At 37.4% G+C, this 23,770-nt stretch overlaps 2 protein-coding genes across 3 annotated transcripts; both read right to left on the bottom strand.

The window, feature by feature from the left end:
- Positions 1 to 4,809: 4,809 nt before the first annotated feature.
- Positions 4,810 to 9,395, bottom strand: LOC123559906 (uncharacterized). The gene is made up of 2 exons (XM_045352047.2): positions 9,259 to 9,395; positions 4,810 to 8,606 (listed from the first exon to the last, which is right to left on the bottom strand). The coding sequence occupies exon 2, from the start codon at positions 8,600 to 8,602 to the stop codon at positions 6,425 to 6,427; it is 2,178 nt and encodes a 725-aa protein (XP_045207982.2). The 5' UTR covers positions 8,603 to 8,606; positions 9,259 to 9,395; the 3' UTR covers positions 4,810 to 6,424.
- A 1,195-nt stretch (positions 9,396 to 10,590) lies between these two features.
- Positions 10,591 to 20,490, bottom strand: LOC123560982 (uncharacterized). Of its 2 annotated transcripts, none has more exons than XM_053552152.1 (7): positions 20,354 to 20,490; positions 19,142 to 19,269; positions 17,139 to 17,609; positions 16,169 to 16,349; positions 14,431 to 14,603; positions 13,881 to 14,107; positions 10,591 to 13,207 (listed from the first exon to the last, which is right to left on the bottom strand). In XM_053552152.1, exons 2-7 carry the CDS (start codon positions 19,262 to 19,264, stop codon positions 13,009 to 13,011), a joined length of 1,374 nt encoding a protein of 457 aa, XP_053408127.1. In that variant the 5' UTR covers positions 19,265 to 19,269; positions 20,354 to 20,490; the 3' UTR covers positions 10,591 to 13,008. The 2 variants fall into 2 exon arrangements, with proteins under 2 accessions (XP_053408127.1, XP_053408126.1); XM_053552151.1 differs by having other exon boundaries at positions 19,142 to 19,266; positions 20,354 to 20,477.
- Between the last annotated feature and the right edge of the window lie 3,280 nt (positions 20,491 to 23,770).

Here is a 23,770-nt window from a genome sequence, read left to right as displayed (position 1 = left end):
GTATGAAGTTATCAACTGATTTAGAAGCATTGAGATTTTGTTCAAACTTTAACTTCTACGGCATAATTGTGTCCCCAGGCGGTATCGATTATACTAGATGGGCCTTTTTGTCGTATGAAGTGAAGTTTTGAACGTCCGAAGATGTGATATCACGAAAATCAAAACTTCAGTCTTTTTTCATCTACTCTGTCCACATACTCGGCATCAAAGACTGAAATCTGGATGGAGGCACATGGCAGGACAGTCATTTTACTTGAAAAATAAATAATTACGCGCGATTATCATTTGGTGGAACATCTTATTTTCACTTCCAGATAAAAACAATCCCACTTCCAGATAAAAACAATCCGTTTCTGTCTGACACTTTATACGACAGTTGCGTTTTAATTATAGACATAAAATGGTACTAGTAAGACGGAAAATTCTTCTGGAGTATCAGACAATTTCAGATCTATAATATCATGATGCGAGAAGTTTCCTGTTAGCCGTATGCGATAACTCCATTCTTTACATGCACGGACCAAGAGCCTGGCAGAGGGGCATGGTGGGTCATTGTGTGACCCCCCTCCGGAATTGGGTGATAGAAGATCGATACCAAGTTTACTAATAATCGATCAGGACCAGTTGACGGATACATAAAACAAATGATTTATTTATTTTGTTGTATTTAATTATACTTTCTGTAATTCTAAGTCTTTAAAGTTGGTGTCCCCCTAACCGAAATTCCTGGATCTGATTCTGCACATGCTTTACTTATAAAAAAAATTATATTCAAACATATACATGTATATGCCCACATGTTATTTTGTGCGACAATTTCCGTCTCCACCTAACATTTCTTGACTGTTTCGCTAGACACATGGTGACTTGGCACGATTATATTGTGCTGTCTGAGAGTTTGGCATTATACAGAGTCATGCAGAGTGTCATGATGCCAAAACGTATGATATCGCGAGAGTATCTTACATTTTTTTCAATCCGCCTGTTAAATGTATTCATAACTTTATTGGCTCATGTTATCAATATATCGTTTAAAAGGTTAAATTTTCATCAGGTACATTGTTTATGAGTGTCTACAAGTAAAACGCGTCTTTTAAGGAATTCGATGTACAAAGGACCAATTCAAAGTGAAAAAAACTTTAAGAAAAATTATGAAATACTAGTCCACAGCATGACGGATGAATTTGTCCTTTATATTTTATGATCATGCTTTTTGTGTTTGCACAAATTACACAAATCATGGATGTGCAGGCTGATCCTGGTCTGCACTGGTCGCAAAGGCTGAATCACTTGCCGCCAGCAGGCTAAAGGTTAAGGAGCCAGACTCCAAGGTTACGGGCTGAAAGACAAATCAGAGAATGCAACCTGGCCATTTGCCAATTTTTAATTTGTGCCGAGACGCAACCAATGAGATGCTAAAGTTTTGAAAGTGGTTTTTGACCATGGGTCCGGAGCTTGTATTTCCAAAGAAGTAAACGCAAATACTATGTAATCTTTATTTTCGTGGGCATGAAATTTGGTGATTTTGGCGAAACTGGGCTTTTTTGTGGGGGTGGGGGATATGAATTCATGGATTTCAACTTTTGAAGATCAGATGGACGGAACTTTTTTGTTCGCTGGGATTAAGTTTCGTGCATAAGGGAAACTACGAAATCAACGAACATTAGTCCCCCATGAACATTACTCCCCCAAGAACATTATTCCCCCACGAACATAAATGATTTTACAGTATCCAACTTTCATTAAACGAAATCTCATGTACAAGAAACTGTTGGAGACCTTTAAACTGAAGCATGTAAATAGGGTACACCTAACATCTCAACAACTAAACAACTCGTTTTAAAAGAGCCTAACTTTTCTATTTATTCTAAACAAATGTTTTATTATTTTCTTACAGTGCTTAAAAAATGGCAAATGCCACATTCATCTATAGTAACATGAAACAAGTAACACTTTTAACTTGCTACGTTGGTTGCAAAATTTTGGTAAAATACACTGCTTTACTTGTTAGGATCTTCAAGATACTTCATGAAATTATCTAGGCTATAAAATGAAACAGTGCAAAACAGATTTTGATTTTTTAGCGAGTCATATCAAAATTTAATATACGGGCCATATTTTTACAAAATGCACCACTGTTTTTTTTTTTCTTCTTTTTTGCTCTTCTCAAAGTTGGCAGTTCAGTGTGTACATTAAAATACTAGTAGCCCACCAATTGTTGATACTTGGCATGCCGTGAAAAGTTCTAAAGAACCTCCGTGTGATGCCTACAGCGAAGTCAAATAAACTCCCTATGATGACTACAGCGAAGTCTTTTGAACCTCTGTGTGTTGCCAACAGCAAAGCCTAAAGATCCCACGGATGCCCACGGCGAAGTCTAATGAATATCCTAGTGATGCCCACAGCGAAGTCAAATGAACATCCTTATGAAGCCCACAGCGAAGTCTAACGAACGTCCCTGCATTGCCTAAAGCGAAGTCTAATGAACCTCCTATTGATGCTCACGACAAAGTCAAATGAAGCTTGGTTCGACACCCACGTGAAGTGTTATGAACTTCCGTGTGTTGCCCACAGCGAAGTCTAAGAAACATATGTGCGAAACCCACAGCGAGGTCAAACGAACCTTCGTGTGATGCCCACAACGAAGATAAACGAACCTCCTTATGACGCGCACAGCGAAGTCTAATTAACCTCCACAAGAAGCACACAGCGAAGTTTAATGATACTCCGGGTAGTGCCCAAAGCGAAGACTTCTGAACCAACATTGACGCCCACAGCGAAGTCAAATGAGCCTCTGAGTGACGCCCTCAGCAAAGTTTACAGAACCTCGGAGTAACGCCTAAAGCGAAGTATAATGAACATTCTTGTGATGCCCACAGCGAAGTCAAATGAACGTCTTTTTAATGCCAACAGCGAAGTCAAACGAACCCCCGTGTGAAGCCCGCAGTGAAATCGAATTAATAACATTCACTGAGCAGTGAATACTAGTACTTGCAAATGAGCAAAAGTCATTAAGTAGCATTCACTGAGCAATGAATAATTGCAAATAAGCTTGTTTATTAAGCAGCATTCAGTGTGCCGTGAACACTAGAAACTGAGCAATGTTCAGAAAGTAGCATTCAAATTGTCATGACATTCAGAGAGCCAAGGATACTTGCAAGTAGGCAATGTTGAGAACACTATTCAAAGTGATCAACGTTCCACTAGTAGTTATCAGAGCTGTGAAGACATTATATGGTCAGTGAAAATTGTCTACCCAGCACACTAGAGACCTGCCAATGAAGCATTTCTCTCCGTATAAAAAGGGACTTGAAAAGAAAAAAATAGTGACCATGCGACCACATACATGCATCACTGGGTTGTTCCCTTCTCTATCGAAAAAGGGGCGATATGTTTTGCCAACCTATCACATCCCTTTCAGGGACAGGTCATCAGTCAGCAGTATTTTCGACGGTGGATCTGAGAATAGTTTATAAAGACATTTTTTTTACTGTAAGCAGGGAAATAACGTAAGCTTGTTTTCAGTTTTAACATCAGAATCCGGATCAGTTTATATGATTTTTTTTCGCAAGTGTAAAGTTAATTATTTTTAATGCTTTTAACACTACTTTCAACACCTTTTCATAGTTTCAGTGTCAACGAAACGTGCAGAAAACGTTTTAAAGTCAACGTCAATGTGTATGTTTTGGAAGCAACAGAGTTTGTTTGTATACAAATCTTTGCCTGAGGGTACAAAAATAATAATTATGATACGATTAACGTATCTATGGATAATTATCATAATATCACACTGACCAAGTTCAAGTAATTTATCTATACATGTATTTGTATTACTATATGGAATTTGAATAGAACAAGACTCTGCTGCTGGCTAAAATGTGGAGTTAACACCGCCTGACACAATTGTTTGGTGGTGTTCTGTACGGTATCTTTCCAGTTGGTGAATTTCTTGCAGCAGCTTGGTTTTTACCTCGCCTAGTGCTACCTCCATTTGAGGTTCTCCTTTTCGAGTTAGCCCAGGTGGTAGCGTTGGCGTTTTTAACTCGGGCGTCTGAAAAAATGTTCACAGCAAACAATAAGTTACTAGTATAAGTCTTTTTGGTCAAGAAAGGAACTGATATCCGGAAATGTAGTTTCAAGACAAACAAGGTAGCTTATTTCAACATTTCTTAACAGTCTTGTCATATAAAATTTCAAATGAGGTCATTGCCTTTGATTATATAAAGAAAATTTCCCTATGGTACTTTTCACCGATTTTATACATCTCAAATAGGAATACTAGGAGCAAAATTAATGATATTTATACTCAAACAATGTAGTGCAGTCAACGGTTACCGCAATGTGCCTAAGCAAGGTTACGGGAACGTACCAGTATTTATCTTAATTACGAACGAAAAAAAAAAAACAACGTGTATTAGCGTCTGATCAATCAAATGTTGCTTTGTCCTCGTGTGAGACACATCAATCTGTTAAGGTAGTGGTCCCATAATGAAAGTCGATAATTTCCGTAATGATAGTCGGCAATATCGTTCGATTACATTTTCTCCGTATACCGCGGGTTTCGGCATTTTTTCCGCTTCTTTGAGAAGCAATTTTCTCTTGGCCGAAGAACGCCGAAATAACTGACAAATAAAACGTAATTACACGGAAAATGCCGACTCCTGAAAAATTCCGTAACGATTGACAGCGTTATATGACCTGGATGTGCAAGCAGACGTATCGAAATATGGACAACGTTGTTCCTAAACATGTATATCTCCCCTAAAATATAACTGCGACCTTTTCTTGGTAGGTAATAACTAAATCCAATTGTTTCTTAGTAAATTTACTACAAATGAAAATAATCTATAATAATACAAATTCCGTGCAGCTTTTTCTTACATATATGCAGTTTTGTCTGTTTCGTGTGCGCATGAAAGCTAAAGCATCAAAGTTATAGAAAAAATTAATGTTAACTTTCACCGTAATACGTTTACGCTTGACACGTAACACGCATAGGTAAAATTAAAGGTGTGAGCGCGAGAATCTCTCTGTTAATGCAAATTTATTCTTCAGTCTGTTAATACACCAACTTAAACGATAAAAACAGCAGTTTTATGCAAGAATTAATGGTCATGACTAGCCTTGAAGTATATGATTTTATATGCTAATTACACACTGTATTCAATATTGCAATTAAACCCACAGTTTAATGATGTTACATTCTAGCAGCGATCAGTGTTTTATAGCATTTAGTTTAATGATGCTACATTCTAATTGCGACCTCTGTTTAATATTAAAGTCCTCGGTTTAATAATGCTACAGTCTAACTAAAGTTTTTCTCGCCAAAAAACAGCAAATCACAAAATATGTCCACCCCCACACCTCTGGTAACACTAAATTTTGACCCCGTTGAAAAATGACCTCAATGGTCATTTTTTAACGTAAAAAATAACCCTGATAACATTTCAACGTTGAAAACTGACCCAGGATAACATTTCAACATTAAATTTTGATCAAAATAGCCGTTGAAAATTGATCAGCGTTAAATTTTGATCAATCCTGGGGTCATATTTAATGGTTAGTTTAAGTAAGTATAAACATTAGAGACCAACAGTCTGTAGACGGGAAACAGTAGAGGTGTCCCTGGAAAGCACCAGTGACCACTAAAATAAGTTACTTCCACAATATATATCTATATGGATCGGGAAAAAAACATCTTAAAATGCGAGTTCAGTAGCGCGCACCAGCAGACAATTCTATCCGGTTCGCGCGTATAAATCCAGCTGGTCACCAAAAACCGCATTAATACCACTGAAGTACTGATGGGCCGATTGTCTTGTAAGTCTGAGGGAAATTTTGGGTTCGAACCCCGCTACCAACCGAACTGTTAATGACTGTGGTATAGTCCATAACACGATGGTTAGGAAAATTCACCACCGCAAGGAAAATTGACCGCCTTAATATAACCTGAAATACTGTTGAAAATGGATGTTTAAACAAAAATCGCTTACATCTACCCCACCCCCACCCTGAAGCAAACTGGAGACAAAACTCTTTTTACAGTATTACTTTCTACATTCGTCAGAATGTTTCTAAAACGAACTTGTTTAGTATAAAAATTGTAAAAAAAAACTGACGTTAAATCAAATAATATTGCAAAATATAACATATACGCTCGGTATACAAATCGTATACGTGGTCATTTGTTTCTTCTCGTGTTACTGTGACAATTCCACGCAGCGCTTACCAACTGATCTGAAAGAATTGATTTTTAAAATCTATGCTTTCCTTTTACATTCTACACATTTTGTACTCATTATTTATTGTATTATATGCAAAAGCATACCTAGTAAAATTTGATTTATATTCTGTTACTGTCTATGAAGAAATTGACAATTATGAAATTGTGTTTAGGTTGTCTGCCATGTTTACTTCGTAGTTGTTACCGAGAAATGTTCCTCCCAATCTTAAAACCTTGACCAGTTAAATACATGCCACGTTTAAACAAAGAATACAACAACAAAATTATGTGCCACATGGCAGCGTTGTTTCTTGGCAGAGCGTGAAGAGATTCTAGATACCATTCAAGAGCTTGGTCAAACAATCCCTCTAACTCAAAGCAATGTCCAACTAAGTTGCAAACCGTTTCTATATGGCCATAACCGTTGTACTTCTCGACATAATCTGCTAGCTTTTCAACAGATTCTATTCGAGCGTCTTCCATTCCAAGCTCCCGATATGTCAGGTATTGCAGATAGTAGGTGAAAGGAAGCGAGTCGACCAGCGCCATGTCCATCCAGATGTCATCCCAGTGATCCCGGAGTTGGATATCGTCATTGCCAGTTGCACGGTACATTTCGAAATGCAAATGTTTTGGGACGCACTCCATCTCATGGCGTAGGATTTTGACCCACATTGTTACAGAGGACTTCAACATATCTTGATTTGTAGATGCTAGTGCTCTTCGATCAAAAGCTTTTGTTGGTTTCTTCATGGTGCGTTTCCGACAATCACAAGCGGACAGTACCCATGGCTGAAAGCTATGCTCTACTTTCGACAGTATATCTTCTGCTTTTCTATACTCTTTCATACAGTAGTATACTGAAGCAAGCTTCAGTTTACATGAAGCTAAATCAAAGTCTACTGACACATTAAAAAGATTCACAGTGTCTGGTAACATAATCGGCACGCCATTCCGAAGACATAGTGAAGCCTGCATCGTGGCGACGACTGAACTCAGGTACTTGATGAGCAACCTTGTCGTATCACGTTTAATTTGATTTGAATTTAACAAACCATTTGCCAAAATTGACAAATTTGATTTGATGGTGTTGTACGCCTGGTCGAAACTGACTTTATTTGCTGCCACCAAATATTGGTTCAAAGAATGATTTAAGTTTCCAAAATACGCTTCAGCCAGAAACGATATAATAGCGCACTCAATGCTTTCCCTGGACGCAAACTGTTCACTGGAGTACCACCCTTTATGTATCAAAGTCCATAATCTGTCTCCAACTGCATCCATTTCTATTCCAAGAACGCACTGCAGTTTCGTGTTTATCATGTTCAGAACAATATTTTCCAAGTGTGGTAATTCATGTTTCTTCAGCTTTCCAGTCAGCAAATTTACACCTTCCATGGTGTAGTGCGGTACGTAATTCAGACGCAGCCATCTTGCTAGCGTTGTAAGACAGTTAATCGCACACTGGAGTAAACTGTCTTCTTTCCAGACGTCAGGAGGGTACTTTTCTATCGTGTATAATAGCGCAGTTTTCAAATGATATGTAGTTAGTCCGTCACCTACTGTCTTTTTTAAGTACGTTTTCCTGATCATTTTCAGTAAGATGAGCACTTTGATCTGACATAGGCTCAAGTCAAACATCAACAATCTCTCGGCAGCTGAAGTCGAGAATCTCCACTCCATTGATTCCTGTTCACTGTCTGGGTGTCCACAAGCTAAGAGAAAGATTCCTGCACTCATTGCCATCTTTTTAACGTTTGTTGGTGGCCAATGACCCGGTCTATTTCTGTTGATCCAAGAACTACAGACATCTGGAATTTTCTGGCAGTGGAAAGAGAATACATAGTCCACATCATCTGAATAACTCAGCGACGGGCCGTGCTTTATAAGCTTCTTACTGACCTTTCTAACCTGACGTTGCGCCGAGCTGCTGAACCACGTGTTCTGGATCAGAACACGTCCTTTGTTGTCTTTTACGTGATCTGACACCGGTAGATTTGTCATTGGTTGTGGTGATTCACTGCTTAACCTTTGTAAGTAACAGTGTTGAGGAGGGGTTTGCTGGTCCCTGAGTAGGAGAAGGTTGTCTTTGCCAGCATTCCAGTCCTCCATGCTCAGGATTACAGGCCGCTTATTCAGACAGTTTAAACAATCGAGATCGGAGCCCATGCCTAAAGTAGTGGTCGCCTCGCTTTGGCTCCCAAAGTTGTAACATATTGTGTTGAGTCCCAGGAGTATCTCCGACAAACACGATATGTCCTCATTTTCTAAAAATGTCCTTCGTCTTCGGTTGACCATTTCCTTTGTGACGCCTATGTCTTCCATAACACGAGATAGCATTAGTGATATTGTTCGATCTTCGTTCTTACGTATGTCCATGATTCTACAATAACATCGAACCTCTAATGTTATGTAAATATCCATATACATGTATATACAAACCAATCAAATAGTCGACAGTGAATTGTTTCAGTTCAAGTTGTTTAAATATAGTTTATGGGAATCATCAGCAAATGCGGCAGAAAAAATATAATCAATTATTGCATATGTTACTAAATATAGTAACAAATTTGCACTGGATTTAAACGTATATGAGCAGCGTTAGGCCGATAGTTGCGTTCCTGTGAGCTGGTGTGCCTGATATCGATATCACTTCCGGGTGTGCCAAAAATCCATATCAGGCACACTTCGGGCTGTTCAAAACATCAAGATTTTATACTTCCACTGGCAGAATGTCAAGTATATACAAACTAACACTAATTTTAAAAAGAATACATTGTATGAATACATACTGCCAGTAATTTCACTAGCTTCTTCTTCTATGGTGGTTGAATAAGTCGGACACAAGAAACTACGGCACTAAAATGCACGCATTCAAATATGCATTGTGGCATTTAGTCCAAATAATTGTACTCAAAAAATGAATATCGTTTTGTTTTGTTTTGTTTTTTTGACTGATCGATATGTGGCGGAAAAGTTTTTCTTCTTTTGCGTATGTTTTAAAATACAGCGATTGATAAAAAAGAAATACATACCTAGAAAGCGTTTAATTTTCCCTTTCCATTGATGTATATATTACCTAGATTCCTTAAAAACCTTTCAAACTATGGCAGTTAAAAAAATTCAGAGGTTTAACACGCGTGTCTACATATTGGAAAATGGCCGATATCACAAATCAAGAATTGTTACAAGCCTGTGATAAGGCTAAGATAAACACAAATTGAAAAACAGTAGCATGACATGCATGTGTGACAAAATGAAACAAGAGGACCATGATGGCCCTATATCGCTCACCTGAATTTATTGGTTGCTTGCTTGAACAGATAAAAGTTTCTGCTAAATCCTCCAGGTAGTCCCGCCGAATGGGTTTGTGGTGAAGGTAAATAAATCATACAACTTTTTTCTGGTAGGATCTATATTATCATGTACATTTTGGTCGAAAGTCTGGTCTGCGTGCGCGCACATTCAAAATATGCATGCACGTATAAAAATATGCGTGCACGCTTAAATATATGCATCTACCTGTATATTTGTATACGTGCACGCGTAAATATATATATGTACGCTTATATGGACATGCGCGTATATATATATACATGCACTGGTAATTACGCCTGCACATATAAATTTACGCGTGCACGTCCATGTATGCGTGCACCTACATATTTACGCGTGCACGTATAAAAATATACACGTTGACGTATATATTTATGCGTGCACGCACATTCTAGCCGCACTGAAACATACGCATGCACCTTTATATTTACAAGTGTATGCGTAAATATATACTTGAACTTATAATTTGGACTTGCAAATGTAATTGTGGGCGCTCGTATATATGCATGCACCTATATATTTACATGTGTACGCGTAAATATATACGTGGACGTATAATTTTACGCGTGGACCCGTAATTCTGGGTGCTCGTATATAAACGCGTGTGCGTACAAATATGCGTGCACGCCGTTAACTTGTAATTATAGGTGCACGGATATATACCCGCATATATGGACATGCACGCGTAAATTTATACGTGCACGCATAGTTAAAAGTGCACGTATATATACAAGCTCACGTACATATAAGCGTGTATCTACATATTTACGCGTGCACGTATAAAAATATACGTATATAGACGTATCCATTTAGGCGTGTACGCATATTTTTTAGGTGCACGTATATTTTATTGTACACCATAATATTTACCTTGCCTGATTTAGATAAGAACCACTATTGTACTGAATAACACTACCCAAATAACGGACCGTCCTATTATTAGGGTATAAAAAATCGCTTACCTCGAAACCGAAGTATATTGTATATATATTACCCTGTAGAAACAAAGAGTGTTATATAATATTAATACTTCAAATATTGTGCATTATACAAAATTCATACAATAAAATGTTTAGGCATTAAACACTTTGTCTTGGCCTAATATTTGTAACTATATACTTGTATTTCTCATTTTTACATGCAAATCATGTACAATTACCATCATGGAAATGAAAAAGAAAACAGCTTTTCTGTGGCGCAACAGATGTACTAGTATCTCTCCTAAAACGTAATTGCGACCTGTTCTGGGTAGGTCGTAACAAATATCCAAATGTTGGGGTGTTTTTTTTAGTAAATTAACTCCAAAATGAGAACACATTACTTGCAGCCTTTGTTTTGCACATAATTATGCATTAATTATAAATTTCAAAACCCACATGATTTCCTATTTCATACGTGCATGGCGGCCAAAAGCATTTTAGTTACAGACAAATGCTAACTTCCAGTTATGTGGTATAATGGTGTTAATTTAAGATATTGTCCATCAACCTCACTAAATATCCATGAAACGAACAGAAACGTCAGCATTGCTTTTTCACTTTGGTGTCATTTCTTTTTGATTTATCCGTTATGTGACCGTAATACGTTTACGCTTGGCACGGAACGCACATAGTTTAAAAGGTGTGAGCGCAAGATATCTCTCTGTTAACCCACGTTTCCTCTCCTGTTAAAACACCAAACAGCAGTTTTATGCAAGAATTTATGGTCATGACTAGCCTCAAAGTATATGATTTTATATTCTAATGACACACTGAGTTCAATATTGCTACAGGAGTGTCTCCTCTATTTAATATTGACGCCTTCAGTTTAATTCCAGCAGCGATCTGTGTTTTATATCCAAGCCCTCAGTTTAACAATTCTACATTCTAGCTGCGATCTGTATAATATTCAAGCCTTCAGTTTAACAATGCTACATTCTAGCTGTGATCTGTGTATAATATTCAAGCAGTCACTTTAACGATGCTGCATTATAGCTGCGATCTGAGTATAATATTCAAGCCTTCATTTTAACGATGCTACATTCTAGCAGCGATCTGAGTATTATATTCAAGCCTTCAGTTTAACGATGCTACATTCTAGCAGCGATCTGAGTATTATGTTCAAGCCTTCAGTTTAACAATGCTACATTCTAGCTGCGATCTGAGTATAATATTCAAGCCTTCATTATAACGATTCTACATTCTAGCAGCGATCTGAGTATTATATTCAAGCCTTCAGTTTAACAATGCTACATTCTAGCTGTGATCTGTGTATAGTATTCAAGCAGTCATTTTAACGATGCTACATTATAGCTGCGATCTGAGTATAATATTCAAGCTTTCATTTTAACGATGCTACATTCTAGCAGCGATCTGAGTATAATATTCAAGCCTTCATTATAACGATGCTACATTCTAGCAGCGATCTGAGTATTATATTCAAGCCTTCAGTTTAACGATGCTCCCTTATAGCTGCGATCTGAGTATAATATTCAAGCCTTCAGTTTAACTATGCTACATTCTAGCAGCGATCTGAGTATAATATTCAAGCCTTCAGTTTAACGATGCTACATTCTAGCTGCGATCTGAGTATAACATTCAAGCCTTCAGTTTAATGATGTAATAATCCATCTGTGTTTTATACTCAAGCCTTCAGTTTAATGAAGCTACATTCTAATTGCGACCTCTGTTAAATACTAAAGCCCTCGTTTTAATTATGCTACATTCTGGCGGCGACTTCTGTTAATTTTAAAGCCTTTCAGTTTAATGATGCTACATTCTAGCGGCGACTTGTTTGATATTGAAGGCTTCGGGTTATTGATGCTACATTCTGGTTGAGACTTTTGTTTGATACTGAAGGCTTCAGGTTAATGATGCTACATTCTGGTGGCGACTTACGTTTGATATTGAAGCCTTCAGTTTAATGATGCTACATTCTGGTGGCAGCCTCTGTTTAATATTGAAGCATCTGTATAATGATGCTACATTTAAGAAGCGACCTGTATTCACTATTAAAGCCTTCAGTTTATGATGCTATGTTTAATTCTAGTGGCAACCTCTGTTTGATATAGAAGCTTAAATTCTATGATGCCAAGGTGCCGTCCTCATCTCAATATTGAAGCCTCCAGCGTTACGGTTCTACCTTCTTTTGGTACCCTCTGTTCAATATAATTAAAGCCTTTCATTATATGATGCCATGTTCCTTCGGCACCCTCTATTTAATACTTAAGCCTACAGTTTTATTACACAACGTTGTAATGGCGCCCTCTATTTAAAATTTTTAGTGGTGACCTTTGTTCAATATTGAAGCATTCAGTTTCATGATGTCGAACTTGTGCCCTCAATTTAAAACTGAAGCCTAAAGCTTTATGAAACCATGGTCTAGTCGCTTCATTCAATTTTCATGATACTGTGTTCTTGTGGCGCTTTTTTGTCCTCACTGTATTGAAGCCTTCAACTTCATGATGCGTTCTAGTGGTGCCCGTTGTTCAATATTGAAGCTTTCAGTTTCATGACGCCATTTTCTAGTGGCGCAAATATATTCGCGACAGACATATCTCGGAATCGTCCCGGGTTCTGACAGGTTTTGTCGATATCCTTATCCCAGTCGTTTGATGTTTTACAAGACCGGAAATGGTGTACTGTGGCGTCCGCCTCCGAAACCCAAAATCTGAAAAAGTATAATATGTTCCATAAAAATGTGGTGTAAATTTATTGGCTTACGAAAATGTTCATGTCAGAACTCGGAAATTTTTCATTGAATGCGGAAAGAAAAACAGTTTCTGTTTCAAATAACGCTTCTGCTCATCAAACCTTTGACTCCTAAGTGTGACCTTGACCTTGCAGCTAGCCATCCTAAACATACGCCCTGCACGTCGTCTCGATGTGGTGAACATTTGTGCCAAGTTTCCTTAAAATCTTTCAAGCATTTCAAGAGTTACAGAGCGAACACGGAACAAAGTCTTATGACCTCTGACCCCTAAGTGTGACCTTGACCTTGAAGCGAACCATCCGAAACATGTGCTCTGACCGTCGTCTCGATGTGGTGAACATTTGTGTCAACTTTGTTTGAAATCCTCCAAGGGGTTCAAGAGTTACAGAGCCGAAACGAAATTACAGACGGACAGACAGAAAGACGGACACTGGCGTCATAACATAATACGTTCCTTCGGGCGTATAAAAAGAATCTGTATATACTAATTAAGTGTTATGATTTTTGTTGTGTTTTTTGTGGGGAGGGTGTATTATTTTTTTTCAAAATTCTGCCAAGACAATTCTAACGTTTTTAACCATTAACTATTATTCACAGACAGACACACTATTAAGAGGATATTAATAATTACCCTCTGTAACCCTTTCCCGACGTAAACGAATTTGTAGACAATCCGCCGGCAGGCAGTCTATCCGGACGAATAACATGTTTCATCCTTTCCGCCAGTGCACCCGTTCGGTTTGTGTATTTCCCGGCGGTAAACTTGGAGATTGTGTTCGTCACCGCCCCTGATGTTACATGTATGTTTACTTTAAACGAAAAACCGGCTGCATTTGGACTCTTCTTCCATAGCTTGTCCTAAATAACAATGCTTTAATTGTATTGTCCATAGCCAAATGTTGGCTACTGATTAAAATGATTGCTTACAAAGTCCGATATTGGAATTTCTGTGCTGTCTATGTTAGGAAAGTAGTGCCCAAAATACAGTCTATCTAGTTTCAACATAATTACTTCATAAAATGTTTTACATATGTACAACTAAACATTACACAATAAAGAAAGATAAATGTATGTAAAAATGATCAGAGCCGAAAGCTAAAGCTTATGAAAGTCTTCTACTCGAAATCAGCACAACTCTGATCGTGACAGGATAGGACATCCGACGTAAATTCTATACTCACAAACAATTCTGGCCAAGTTTTAGCTTTGATAGGTATAAGATATTCGTCAACATCTAGCACCACTACGTGCTTATACCCATTTGAACGCACGAAACAATCGTTCATCAAGGTCTGTTCTATGTTCCATGCTTGTATATCTTTAGGTCCTATCTCGACAAGCTGCTCTCCTTGGTCTGTCACAAAAAAATGGTATAAAAGTAAAGTTTTGAAGATAAATGAGCCGCACCATGAGAAAACCAACATAGTGCATTTGCGACCAGCATGGATCCAGACCAGCATGCGCATCCGCGCAATCTGGTCAGGATCCATGCTGTTCGCTTTCAAAGCCTGTTGTAATTAGAGAAACCGTTGGCGAACAGCATGGATCCTGACCAGATTGCGCGGATGCGCAGGCTGGTCTGGATCCATGCTGGTATGGATCCATGCTGGTCGCAAATGCACTATGTTGGTTTTCTCATGGTGCGGCTCAAATGTAAAGTATTTGTTCTGCCTCTGGCACAAGATCAACCCCTAAAAGATAATGAAAATATACATACTGAACCACGTCGCCTTTCAAATGTATTTCGTTCCAAGAAAATTGAATTTACTACCATTGCATAGAGATGGTACCTGAACTTTTAAAATGACTTTGGTAATGCTGCTTGGTGGAAATTACATAATGGAGTATCCACATTTTACAAGGATCTAGTTTCTCACCCTATTTTTTTTTTTTTTTTTGATGAAAGAAAATATTCACTCCGAAAAATGGTTCACCTTGTTCTTTTAAAACAAAACTCACATGCAAACGTACACTCTCGACCAATGCTCGCATTCAATGAAGAACGTAGTTTTAAATCTTCATGACTAAAAGAAAAGTGGCTGTGGAATCTTCTTGAGCAGTGCTGTCTGTTCTAGTTTCACGTGAGTAAACCACTAAAGAGCCTTGCTAGAGGTTTTCCCAGTTTTTCTACATTGGAGCAGCTGATTAGTTGCTATGTAACTTTGAATGTTGATACGATAAACACCAACAAAAAAACTATTAATTTAACCTTTAGCATGCTAGATAAATTGTCGTCTGCTGGAATTGTCGTCTGCTAAAATTGTAAAGTTCATTCAATTTGCTCCCAAATTGGAAGAAAATATTGTCAGAGTAGCAAACAGCTTGGAACCTGATCAGACGCCGATTTAATCGGCGTCTGATCTGGTTCCAAGCTGTTTGCAAAGGCTGTTAAATTCGCCTGCAGCAGGCTAAGGGTTAACTATACGTATATCATTTATACAGGAGCGATTCAATATTTTCATACACATGCATTGTCGCCAAAGTCTTTGCCACAGTTATAATTTTGCTTTGCAAGAATGCAACAAACAACATAAAATTAGTATCCGATAATGACGAGCACAAAGTTTAAATGACAAAGTTTGACACATGAACATTACACTTTGATTAATTGGTAGAAATGGAAAAAAGAAAATTTCGTCATCGATCAACAGAAATATTTTAATGCCTTAATTGTGTATAGCTGCGCATAATTATTTTTCTACATTTGCAATTTCGAAATTGATTTTTCCGTCGGAGTGTGTAATGAATCATTCCTTTGTCAATTGTTTATGTCTTTTCAGACTCTAATATATTGTTTTCAAGGTTGTTTTCTTTCTGTTATTACGGAACAAATATTATCGCAATATCAGAAAGAGGGCAAACACTTTTGCAACAACTACATACATGCAAAAGTATTGAAACGGACCTTTATCTGCTTACCTTTTTGTGGAAGTCTGAAGGAAATCAATTCAGCCATTCCTACAGATTTGTAGTGCTGTAAGATTTTGCCAACGCTTGGGTCGATGTCATATGTATAAACAAGAACTTTTTTTACACCCAAGCGGCGATGTACTTCGAACCAAGCCAAAATGTCGTCTGCTAACGTATTACGGGAGACTACCTGGTAGGAACATTAGAATAAAGTCATGATACATATCTTTCAAAATGATGAACAATAAGATGTTAGTTAAGACTCGACTAACTGTGTGTAACAAGGAACAGTATCTGTTTACGTGACAATATAATAAAATTAATTGAATTGAATTGAATGGAATTGACTAACGACATGAGGACCACGTTTCATGTTTTTCGTTTGTACTAGATTACGGATTTTGCAATTTTAAAAACATAGCGTATAAAACTAATTGGGTTCTTAGTCTGACTGACTGCTATACAAACCAACAGAAAAAGTAAACGTTTTAAAAGTTTTAGCGCCGTTAGACTGATGGAGATACCTGTTTTGTATGGTGGCTGATTTCTGCCATTTCGTTCAGACATGTTGGCGCATTTGAAGGGCGCCAACACACCAGAACGCTCTTGCGTGTTGGTGTGTTTAAAATGCACCAGCAAGCAAGGACGACAAAGCACGCCGATAGATAAATAACGTATTTTTGTTATGGTGTGCTAATTTGTCATTCTGGCTTGTTGGCGTGTTGGCACCATGCAAATGCGCCAGCACGCCAAAATGAAGATACAACAAATAGAGTTTTGTCGTACTGGCGCGATAGACTGTCATGTTGCCGTGTTGGCACTCTTCAAAGGCGCAAATAAACAGAACAAAATGGTAGAAATCAGCCACCATAGTTTTGTTACAAATGACAGACAATAGGTTTACATTCCTGCATAAGTATTTTTGAAGTCGGTCAGTTCTAAAGGTAGATCTTACTGTATATTTTACATAAACGTTTACCTTAGTACAAACAGCTATTTCTTTTTTGTGAGCTTGTGCATAATGTGGTCGCAGATACCAGTTATGTCTTCGGTGACACGCCGGCTTTGTCCCGCCAGAAATAGTAACGGCCTTTGGAGGGTCTTTAAGTCCATCAACATTATTCGGACACACATACTGTTTGGCTACCATCTTAGTGTTTTTATCAAGCGTCCATCGGAGCTTTGAGGTCGTGTTCACTGATTGTATGCTCCCACTTTTATACAGTACACAACATATGATTGAGGTTTTCTCGTATTTTAAATGTTCCCATCCCTGGATAGTAATATGGTCCCAGACGTGACCAGAGGAAGAATTTCCAACAACGACAGATAGTAAGAAAATGTCGTTAGAAAATCCCCAAACACGATATGAACCGGGAAGAAAACTTTTATTTGAATTTTCAACACTTTTTGTTTTTATATTGCCTTTCGCACTTTCCTTTTCGAACCCCTGAAAAAGTAAGAGTTATTTTCTAAACTATTTCAATTCTATGACATCGTTATAAAAAAAAGATCTATAATTAATACTATAGATATTAATTAACTGTAACTACGTACTATGGGCATCACAAAAATAGCAGGCATTGTATGGCTATAAGTTCTAAAACGTAACTGAATTCATATGATATTTCTTATATTTCTGTTCATGCAAGAAAGTAGCACACAATCCAAATATGATTTTTCAAGAAGCTTTGAATATTTGTCGACAAATTTCAAACATTTCATATAAGCTCTATCACCATACACATGAGGACTTTAAAAAAGCTCCATCTATGCATTTGGAAAATTTCATCTAAGAAGATTTTCGTAATGCATATATTTACGAAATATAGCAGCATTCTATCCAGCATAATTTCGGCGACTGTCCTATACCGGTATAATTGGATGATGTTTAATAATTATTTTCCTTAATTTTCCTTGTATTGAGTTTCAATAAAAGAACTTGCGAAACGCCTATTTTTAACCAGAATAAAAGTCAGTATCGATTTTAATATATAGATCTTTAATTTAGAAGAAGTCGGGAAAGTTTAACAAAAAATGTTGCTCATGAGTTTGTACTCGTAATCTACTTCAACATGTAGTAACATTTAATGTTATAAATGCAGGCTCTGAATTTTTTATGACGAGAATTACAGCACGAGATACACGTGCACAGGCTAAAACGGTCACAAAAGAAACCACCACAATGAATCATATTTAATGAATGATGATAATTGAATATAAAAATGCATGAATATGTATAGCAAAAAAAAACATGAAACTTATAAATGTTATTTTAAGCAGTTTATGTTCAGTCTTGATTAATTAACATTTTTTTCTGTTAATCATAGATCTAAATATTATAAATTAGAGGAGCACGGGTGACAGGGTGAAAATTTCCTCTTAATGGTGAAATTTTATTCGCTAAAATCTCAAAAAAGATTTCAAGATGGAGTTAATCCTCTAAACAAGATAGATATACACTCTTCCCTGCCGGTCACAAAATTACCTGTATTCTATTTTATTTCATGCCCTAATAATTTTATTTTATGCCCTTTTATGTGCAACAATAGAGGATTCATATCCAACTGTTATAAAAATGAAATATCATATTTTTTCTTTTCTCAATTTTTGCGTATCTCAACAGTATATTTTGTTATGTAAATGCGGTAAGTTTAATGTAGACGGTGCCCCTTGATTTACAACAGTTTACTTATGCTTTTTGGCTTTAAGTCGAACCAAAGCAATTAACATTATAAGCGACTTTTCAGCCTACAATGGCATGACAGGGTTTGGGAGACAATGGCCCGCCAGTCATTTATTCGGGCACGGGTACATAAGTAGAACCACTGACTTCTGCACGGCAGCTGGATGATGACCCGTGTTAAACTTGGATCCAAAGTGGTGCAAATCGGCGGCAACGGAGGCCCACAGATTTCTAACTAGTACTGAAATTTCATGGTTTTGACGTACTTTATGATTCACTGGAAGTTTCTTTCTCACCTTGATACCCGCTGTTACCTCGTTGTCCTCTGGTAATGTGTTTGTAATGGAGGTATATACCAGCATCAAGCTTCCAAACAAAAGTCCGCCCGCAAATATACGTTTTAGTTTTGGCCTTCGCATGACTGCTTTTAAAAGAGAAAAGATAAGAAGATAATATGTTTTGAATTTTAACAGGTTCCTTAACTAGCTTATTGCAACATATTAATGCCATGCCATGGATTATATCTTCAGACCATAGAATCCACATGTTTCTCTATATTAAAGCAGACCTTGGAATTTTTCTCATATATCGAATCGTGGAATCCTCATGTTACCCTATATCATATCAGACTATGGAATCCCTATAATATATCAGACCATGGAATCCTTATATCCTTATAGTTTGGTTGGTTTCAGTCACATAAGCTGAACTTGGCGATGTCTTGTCGGCATGTCGCGAGTAGCACGACGCTTTCGTGATGTATAGTCTCGCTTTGGGTCGAATTGTCATGTCGCACTGTCACGATGTAGAGTCGTCAGCCAAATCATAATATAAAGAGGCAGAGCCGACAGATATTTTTGAATGACCAGCCCGTCTGGAGTTGATTTTCTTATTCTAGTAAATGTTGTGTAAGTGATATAACGCTTTTCTTTGAGCTTGGAATACTTTTTATTTTAACACATTCGCAATTGTTCTTTCGGGCAGACAAAAGCTGATACGACTGGAGCTCACTAGCTGGCACGTTTGTGGTGAAGTGCCTGCATGGCTAGAACACACAACCTCTTTTTTCTGCAGAAGATGATTGTATCGTCTTTATTTTTTACCTTTACCCTGCTAAATTTCTAAAATGGACTTGTCCATAATTCAATTTGTGCCCGGATGTGCATGTTGATCTTAGTCTGCACTGGCCGTAAAGGCAAAACCACTAGCCACCAGCAGACTAAAGATTAAAGTAGCAGTACGGAAGCACATCTGCATAAAGAGGATCACCCCGGCAGATATAGTAATGAATAACATTAAAATTGTATACAATATGAGTCGAGTAGTTACATCAGATTGAAAAGATTTATTTTCCGTCTACGTGGCGCTCTCGCTCACTCCATATAGTTGAATGTACCTTAATATATTTTAAAATAGTGTTTAAATTTTTAAAAAAATGTGACAATCCTATTCTTTTAGTATAAATTATTAGGAATGCTTTCAAATTTTAGATGAAAGAAATGTTTTACCTTAAGTTGTTGATCATATCCATGAAACTTAACGATTATAATAAAATGTTTATTTAAACATTTTCACATATATGTTTCAGGTATAGCAATTATGTTTTCGGAAGAGTAATTTTAAAGCCATACAGGGTGGAGTTTTGAATGGCTTTAATTGAAACGGTTTGCATGCTTTATATACGCCTAAAATGCAACGGCCTGTATCCTGAGTATATTGATTATATGAATGAATTTAACATTCATTTTCAAATACAGTTGAAACTCAGTTTCTCGGATTTCAGCGGACCGAGCATTTTACTTCCTTCGAGATAATCGAAATTCGACTTAAAATGTTGTTTTATGCACGTCTTTTCAGGACAGGACTTGAAAATGTCTTCGAGATAGCCGGAATTTGGAGATAAGAGGGTTCGTGACTGTGTTTAACCGCTTTCACTTCATGGAAAAATACCGTTCACTCTGAGACCCTACACAGACTCTGTCTTTACTACTGATAAACAGAAGTTATGTAATTGCTGGCAAATAACTTACCAAGTATTCTTTGATTCAAAATCACACTTTTTACACCGCAAGGCACTGTCCTCTTCCAGATAGATTTATCAAATTGTAATGAAACCAGCTTGGTCACCCTGGGATCGGATTTTTGACATCTGGCTGTATATGCTGGTACACTCCTTCGCTAAGTACAGGCATATAGTTCAAACAGTAAACGAAACGACCCGTTGTGACTAACTACATATGACGAAATAAACGCTCTAGTACTGGTTAATGCCTTACGTTTTTATTGTTTATGTATTTCCCCTCCATTTCTTTAGTGTCAAGTTTACATGAACGGTCATTTCATTAGCTACACAGTTCGCATTGTACAATTGCATAATAGATTATCGGACATTGAACACCAGAAAATATGAACGTGACCTCTTGAAGTCGATGAGGCACTCCAGCTTTCATTTAGATTAGATGGAAGATGGAATAAACAAGTTAGCATGATATATGTCCCCATGGTCTTCAACAGTTAGCGTTATATATATTTATCGCATAGTGCGGCAATTTTCCTTTGATCTTTGCAGTATGTTAAACATGGTAACACACATTAATACTACAAAATCTGTGCTGATATTTTACAAAACTGTTACGATATATATCAACACAGAAATCTCTATAGAGTTCATTGGAAAAAAACTGTTGTGATATATATCAGCACAGTAAAACTGTTCCGATATATATCGCAACACTTTTTCTCTATCGAGGTCCTATCGAGGGGGTATATTTTTTTCCTTTCTAAGAAAAGATGATTTTAGCTCCAATTTACAGTTCACAAAGAAAGAATTATCACAAACACCTACATTTATAAAGTAAAAGAATAAATAAACTAGAATATTTCAAAAACTCGATAGTTACCGCCAAATTCAGAAATACATGAAATATATGAAATTCTGAGATTTCTCAAATGTTTCTTTTTCTTTGATTTTTTTTACAAACAAAACAACAAGTTTTACAATATGTTTGGCCAATGAAGAAATCTGTTGGATACTTTTTTCTGAGGAACACATTTTCTAAAACAGAAGTTTTAGTGTTTCAGTCAGCGAGGCGCAGAAAGAGAATCAAAGAGTAAAAATAATAATTAATAAACACATTTAAATGAAAATAATATATAAATTTTAATGATAAAACTATGCGATAAAACAGTTATAATATGTAATGCTCGTGTGTTACGAGGATATATCAGAGCTAGCGGTACATCTCGGTATTTTTCTCTGCACACATATGTCTCGGCCTACCGGCCTCGACGATATGTGCAGAGAAAAATACCCTCGATGTACCCCTAGCTCTGATATATCCTGGTAACACACTCTCACACACACTATAACTATTACATAACGCCGTCTTTCAACAGTATTTCAGTTATGTAACGGCGGGCAGTTAACCCAAGTGTTCCTGGATTCTGTACCAGTAAAAACCTGTTCTCCGCAAGAAACTACCAACTTCCCAACATTAATCAGAGGTGGAGGACGAATGATTTAATACACCGTGTCTTCAAAGAGCATACGCCCCGCCCGAGAATCGAACTCACGACACCGCGATCCGTAGACATGCGCTCTCCCTATTAAGCTAAGCGGGCGAGCTATATGTTTTGACGAAGTGGGGCGGGATTTGTGGGTATGGGAGTAGAGGGTTTTGGGGAGTGTTCTAAGAAACACCAAAAATTAGGAGAAAGAACATGAAATGTAATGATCCTACTATCAACAGAATTATGTTATCTGCTGCCTAAACGCAATTATGTAATGAATAGCTTATTAAGCTATAGATCCTAAACGTTTTCCTCAGGGTCATTGCGACCTTGATCACTTAAGTTCTGACGGGCACCACAGGTATCCTACACAATTCTGCGGCCAAAGCAATATCCACTTCTTGATCAGACACGGAACCATTTTCGGTCTTAAACTTGATATCTACCCACCAAAATAAGCATAAGAGACAAGTAGTGACCAAACGCAATCATACTACCCAGCGTACGCCCAAACATTCTTCAGTTATTGATCGGAAACCGTATTCAGTGTTAAGGTTACTGCAACCTTGACCTTTGACGTAAAGATACAGGGGTCATCTTTGAGACTAAAAACTATCATCCTAAGAAGTTTGGCCATTGCAGGTGAACGTATTCTCTAGTTGTTGATGAGAAACTGACTGATAAGAGCCCTTTTCTTCGAAAGGGGAGCATAATAAATTTTCGGACATGGAACACCAGGAAATACGAGCCTTGCCACTTAAGTCGATGATGTACTCGAACTTTCATTTTGATTGGATGGAAACTATCTGGAGAGATTGAATTAAAAAGTTAGCATGATATATGTCCCCTTGCACGGTCTTCAACACTGCGTAAGAGTATTTCAATGAGTATACAAAAGGGGCTGGGGCAGGATGTTTAATGGGTCCGTTGCAAATAGCAGATGTATATGGGATACTGATATGCAGCATGTAACAAAAATACTTTTGTCTAAAATATCTGTTACTGAAAAGAGGGAGCAGAGGGAAAGAAGGGGTTAATTAGATATGTAGATGCTAAGAAACTGTAAGGGATACACCAATACAAGAGCTTTCTTTCCTCTCACCAAGACCAGTTTCAATCCCCGAAGTGTTGAACATTTCATAACTTCTCACGCACAGACTCCGTCAAACCGAGTCTGCTGTAACAGTTGTTCTGCTTGGTTTTGTTCTGCTTCCAAATGATCTACCTATAGATTTTTATGAACTATTTCAACAGCAATCTTCAAGTGCTGTATGATGGCTGTAAAACGTCTCCTGTACTTGGACTCACTTTTGTTAAATTTCCTGTAGACTGGTGCCCGTGTTTACTCTACGTTCCATAATGGAATGTTTGGAGAGAATCATTCTCGAAATACAGTCGAGTACCAGGCTACATTT

Source organism: Mercenaria mercenaria, chromosome 10 (assembly GCF_021730395.1).
Source record: "Mercenaria mercenaria strain notata chromosome 10, MADL_Memer_1, whole genome shotgun sequence".
NCBI classification, from domain to species: Eukaryota; Metazoa; Mollusca; class Bivalvia; order Venerida; family Veneridae; genus Mercenaria; species Mercenaria mercenaria.
The sequence above is the reverse complement of the archived record's forward strand: the minus strand, read 5'-3'. Positions and strand labels throughout refer to the sequence as shown.